This window comes from Marmota marmota, unplaced genomic scaffold (genome assembly GCF_001458135.2).
Source record: "Marmota marmota marmota unplaced genomic scaffold, marMar, whole genome shotgun sequence".
Taxonomy (NCBI): Eukaryota; Metazoa; Chordata; class Mammalia; order Rodentia; family Sciuridae; genus Marmota; species Marmota marmota.
The window spans coordinates 562519-568518 of NW_026000057.1; the positions used below are offsets into that span (position 1 = coordinate 562519).

Consider the following 6000-nt stretch of genomic DNA (forward strand, 5'->3'; position numbering starts at 1 on the left):
TTGAATTAGCAATCCTCCTGCCGCAGGTTCCTGGGCCACTGGGAATACAAGTATGTGCCACCATGCCTGGCTACAAATTTATTTTGAGTCTGGGTCTTACAAAATTGTCCAAGTTAATCTCACACTTGCAATCCTCCTTTCTCAGCCTCCTGAGTAGCTGGGATTGCAGGTTTGAAATATTTTTCTTAAATACCCAAATGATAGAGAATACTATATTTTCAGGCTTGGGGAGGCCCTTCAGACATCATCCACTGGAACCCTGTGTGGGAATCCTGGGATCAGCAACTCTACAATGTTCTGGGTCAGTTTCAATCTGAATGCTAAAGAATGCTTAGCCAAAGAAATCTCTTTCACTTTTAAACACTTTGCAGAAGCAGGCCTGTTTTTAATGACATCTTCTCCTCACTGATCCCAGTTTGACTCCATAAAGCTGGGGTCCCAAACCCCTGGCCCCTGGGCAGGATGGGAATTAAACCATTGGTACCCACCAGCACAGGAAAAGAGCCTTTGTCAGTCAATTAGTTCCCTTCCACCCTTGGAGAAATCTAGAACACATGGATCAACTCCATCCTGAGCTCCCGCTTTCCAAGGACAAGCTTGTCTCTAAATCATTTCTGTAGCCACCTGCTCTCTCTGCTCATCCCCAAGTTGATATTAGAAACTCAGCCTCTCAAAAGTTCTTCCCAGACAGCTAGAGGCTTAACTCCCTCTTAAATATGTACTTGTAAATAGCAGAAAGAAAGCTAGCAAGCACACTCTTTTAAAAAATGAAAAAGAGAAATATCACCACTTACAGGACCTGGCAACTCGAGAGCAATGCCACACACATTTACCTTGTGGATCACGCACGTCTATGCTGTGACAACACTGCAGTTCAGGCCAAGAGTTAGCACGCATGCAAAGGAGGTTAGAAGATGCCCACCAGTCTTTAGAGAGAGCTGGAACGCATCTCTCAAGTCACTGAGGCCACAAACCAAAATGGGCCTGACTGTCTGGACCTCTAAAGCATGAAAACGTAAATAAAGAGAATGTTCCCAAGGCTTCCAGGGTCTCAGTGCGTCCTAGGGGTATTATGGTCCAGCCTAGGGTACCTGAATGTCAGTGTGTGTCACTGAGTTCAGGGCTCATGAGGGTTAATGTTGGCTGCTATGTGTCAGCTAAGGTATGAGCCCAGTGTGTGTTAACCCATTTAATTCACAGAACAAGCAACTGAGGTAGATGCCACTATCTTTGTGTCACAAATGAGGAAACTCAAGCCCTAAGAGGTGGAAAACTTACTCAAAGATATACAAAGAGAGTAGCAGAGTCAGGACACAAACCCAAGTGGGTCGCTCAGAGGCTGCTCTCCTGGTTAATGGCTCCTGTAAATGGTTTCTAGAAATTTCTGCTATCACTTCCCTCAGAGCATATGGAAAAAAAGGTTTGCAGGCAGGCATCTGACCAGCTCCCACTCTTCACCAGCACCTCCATGTTCACTTCCAGGGCTCTCACCATGGGGGGAGGGCTGCATTCCAGAACCCCTTTTTGCTCTAGCCCCCAGGTTACTCTTCTACTACAGATGTGGCCCCTCACAATTCTTGATAGGGGACATATAAGTTTTTGGGCCACTGCTCCCATATCAGGGAGAGGCAGTTTTCTCTATTCATCACTCTCTCTTCGGAAGGACAAAAAGTATATGACTTGAAAATCCAGAAATGAACAAAGACTGGCTGATAAAAAAGAGGAAAGGAAGCAAAATGAGAAGGAGAACATGAATTGAGTATATTCTTCCAGCGACTTGGGAAGCTGAGGAAGGAGGATTGCAAGTTCAAAGCCAGCCTCAGCAACTGAGCAAGAATTTGTCTCTAAATAAAAGGGCTGGGGATGTGGTTCAGTGGTTAAGCACCCCTGGACTCAATCCCCGGTATAAAAAAAAAGAGAGAGAGAGAGAGAGAGAGTATATTTTTAAAGTACCTATTAGTCATCAGGGAAATTCAAATTAAAACCACAATGAAGGTAGAATTTCACATCCACTTAAATGGACAAAATGAAAAAGATGGGTAATAACAAATCCTATGAGGATGTGGAGAAACTGGAACCCTCATGCACTGCTAGTAGGAATGGAAAAAAGGCTCGGTCTCTTCAGAAAAGAGTCTGGTGTTTCCTTAAAAGGCTAAACCATAAACTACCATATAACCCAAAAAGTTTACTCAGAATATACCCCAGAGAAGAGGCACACGAAAATTTATGCATAAATATTCACAGTAGCATTAGTTAAACAAACCAACAACAACAAAAGAAACCACCTAAATATCCATCAATTAATGAACAGGTAAGTGCGGAGCATCCATAGTATAGAGTACTATTTGTCAGCACAAAGGAATGAAGTCATGACAGGACACATGCTACAGCCTTGTTGGACACTGGAAACACTGCTGTAAGAAAGAAGTCAGGCACAGCAGTCCACAGACCTGATTCCATTCACATAAAATGAACAGACGAGGTAAATAGAAAGATGGAAAGCAGATCAGTGTTTGCCTAGCGCTGGAGTTGGGGAAGAATGGGAGTAACAGCCCACAGCTATTAAGGGTTTCTTTACGGAATTAACATGATATTGTGTAACTCCGTCACTATACTAAAATACATTGAGTTGTATGTTTTAAGTAAGTGACCTGTTTAGTATGTAAATCACATCTCAATAAAGCTGTTATACTGGGCAAAGTAACTTCTTATAAAGTAAAACTTAGACTAGTCTATCCTAGGAGACTCTGCATTTTTGTGAATGAGAAAGCACAATTGCAGAAGTGGCAGAAGCTCAAAATCATTTATTTGGGAAAAGAAAAAAAATCAAAAAGGAAGGGCTTATAAAAGAAAAAAGGAAAAAAAAAAAAGTCTTTTTAATTGAATTTCAAGATACTGGTTGTGTTAGTGTCCTATCACACAGAATGCCTAGATATTCAAAGATGGTCTGCATAACTCCAAATCCTTTTTTCACCAAAAGCTACTAAGTTAAAAAAAATAAAGGACCTATTTCTTTTTTAGAACTAACTTACTTCTTCCTTCCTTCCTTTCACTTTTTTTTTTTTTTTTTTTGGTGGTGCCAGGAATTGAACCCAGGGCCTTGTGCATGCTACTCAAGCACTCTACCAACTAAGCTAGATCCCCAGCCCATATATGTATGTATGTATGTATGTATATACATATATATATAAATAAAACTGTATGACCAATGTGTTTCTGCAACCTGTACAATCAGAAAAAATGAGAAATTATACCCCATTTGATTCAAATGTATGAATTGTCAAGATCATTGTACTGTCATGTGTAACTAATAAAAAAATAAAATTAAATAAAGGACCTAAAGAAGAGGAGATATAACATCAGATTTTGAATTTTTTTTAACTTTTTGAGGACTGAATTAAAAAGTCTACCCCTATAAGGATCTCTGATACATAGCATTCCAAAATCACAAAATAAGAATATTTGATTGGCATCTAAAATGTATAATTTCCTAACATGAATTTAGAACTCTGACTCCAGTGTTGCTAGAAAAAGTAACGACTTTTAAGTTCTGGAACCAAGTATAAGGCATTGACCTCCAGACCAGTGCTGGCTGTTTTGAGATTCAGACAGAGAAATATGAGTGTGAACAACGGGTTTACCATGCTACCCTGTCACATATTTCCTTATACTAAGACTTTAGCAGAAATCAGTGCAACCTCTGGCTAATGTGGCAAAATGTCAAAAGATAAGATGGAGCTTTGTGGCTATTCTCAAAGCATTAACACATTTTTGGAAACAGGAAATTATTAGATAGTAAAGAATCTCCTTTGTCTTTTTTTTTTTTTGGTCTACAACTTTACTATTAGTATACCTTTTACTCCCACCGTGCCTTAATCAAGTCTCACTTGTATGGAAAATCAGCTTAGTGCTTTCTTTAAGAACAGGCCAGCCATTAATTGATCCAGTGTGTTGCCAGTCCTGGAAAACCTTTTTAGAAAGGAACAAATGATGCCTTACTTTGTGCTCAAAGAAGCTGAGTTTAAAATTTCATGCTTATGCACAAGGACATATTTAAAGAATCCTGTAAAGTCAGTTAACAATTCTCTTGGAGTTTAAGAAACCAAGAAAACCTTTCCTTCATACCTTTCTTCCCACCCTCTGGATCTTCTACATTAAACAAAATGTTTATTTAAAGACACTTTACATGACTTAAAATGTTCTTCCAGAGTCCTAACATCTTTGGACATCAAATTTAAGCAGCACTCCTCTGATTAGGGTCAGAGAATAATCTTTTTTCTCCTAGAAAACTGTTGAACTCAAGGAAATATACAGAATATTTCTAAAGTGCTGTATCCTAACTTTTCTAAGGTAACTGGCTTCCCTCCTTGTTGTTAACTAACACAGCACTGCGTTTTTTCTGGCCTGTGTTTCCTAAGTCTCTAACATTTCCCCTCCCCACCTACTTGTGTTAAGGTTGACAAATTTCCTTGACTATAACAGCTGGTGTTGATTACCAGAGGCAAATCCATGATATATTTCACTAATAGGAGACATGAGCTCTTGGAATGGAAACTTGTCCCCAAAGAGAACACCTCCATGAATGTAACCAAAGTTTGGTGTTCCATTTCAGTGTTTTTTGCTTTTTTTAATCTGGCTCCAAAAGAAAATATTTTTGATTAGGCTACTCCAGTCAGAAAACACATCTGCCATTGTCCCTCTTGCCTTCCACTGTATGCCACAGCCTCAGGCCAGGAGCCCCTCTAAGGAAGGAGGTCTACTTCTCAGGCACACAGATACAAGCAGTACCCTTCACTCAAGGAGGCTCCTCTGCTAAACCTAGTGGCTTATGCTAACAATCCTGAAAAATAGAGCTTTTAATTTTTTTTTTTCCTATCAGGGAAGCATTGCACATGTCAGAAACAAGTGTCATCAAGTTGAACTTTGGGGTATATTTCTAGTTCTGGTACTTAAGATCACCAGAAAAGCTTACTTTTTTCCCCACCCTGAAATCGCCTTATTCTTGCCAGAAAGAAAATTTTGAACATATTTAAATTTCCAATCAGACAAGGGGTAATGGAACACTGGAAAAGTAGTTATAACTTCATGGCCACGATGCTCTTCTTGGCTTGCTGAGGATTGTTTTTATTCACCAATGTGCGTGCCTGTCAGTTTCTCAGGATGACAGCCTGGCAGAGCTCAGTTACTTTCAATATTATTTATGACGTGCGTAAAACCAGTGAGGGAGGGGGGACTGTTAATCTCCCACGAAGAGCGGAAACCTAACTTGCAGAAGAAGCAAGTTTGCAGTGGCAAGCTGCTAGCAGGTAACTCTACCCACCTCCTGATACACAGACACATGCATCAGGGGAGCACCTGATGCACACACCCGAGTGCAGAGCGAGTTATCAGATACACCGGCTCCTGACAGGTGCAGAACCGGTCACTAACCAAGACCAATATCCGAACCCTGTCTTCCAAAGCCCGCCTTCCAAAGTCTTCTCAGAAAAGTTAGCCCACCTCAACAAAGCCGCGTCCGAGCGGCGCTATGCCAAGCTCTTTGATATTTGCCTAATATAGTGCATCCTCTACTCTTTGTAATCCCCCGCCCCCAAAGTGACGCGGGGCAAAACTTAATAGGTCCGGGGAACCGAGACGCGTCTTCCGCGCAGCACGGACTTTCCAGAAAGGAGCTGGGCTGCAGGAGCTGGATCTTTCTCGGCGCCTCGGTCCTCTGTCTCCCCTCCCCCGCACCCGCCCAGCACCCGCCGGGGCAACTCACCTGCGTGGGGCATGGTGATGGTCTCGTTGGTGTTGGAGCCCGCGTTGAAGATAACCACAGCGGAGGCGTTCTGCAGGAACGCGTTCCGGATCTTATCCCTGTACGTGCAGTTGCCCTTGGGGATGAGGGCTATCCAGTTCTTGCCGTGGGTCGGCGCGGCGAACTTGGTGTTGGGGTCGCAAGCCAGGCGATCGTGGGCCGAGCTGGCCATGACCACCTCCCCGCGGGCGTCCTGCTTG

General features: G+C 42.2%; 1 protein-coding gene across 1 annotated transcript in view; it reads right to left on the reverse strand.

Moving 5' to 3' along the window:
- The window catches only part of Rnf150 (ring finger protein 150), a 211624-nt gene extending 205630 nt beyond the window's left edge, over window positions 1-5994 (reverse strand). The window contains exon 1 of the mRNA XM_015484433.2: window positions 5762-5994. Within this exon, the coding sequence (XP_015339919.2) occupies window positions 5762-5972 (211 nt within the window). The 5' untranslated portion in view covers window positions 5973-5994. The remainder of the gene's footprint in view (window positions 1-5761) is intronic.
- Window positions 5995-6000: the final 6 nt, after the last annotated feature.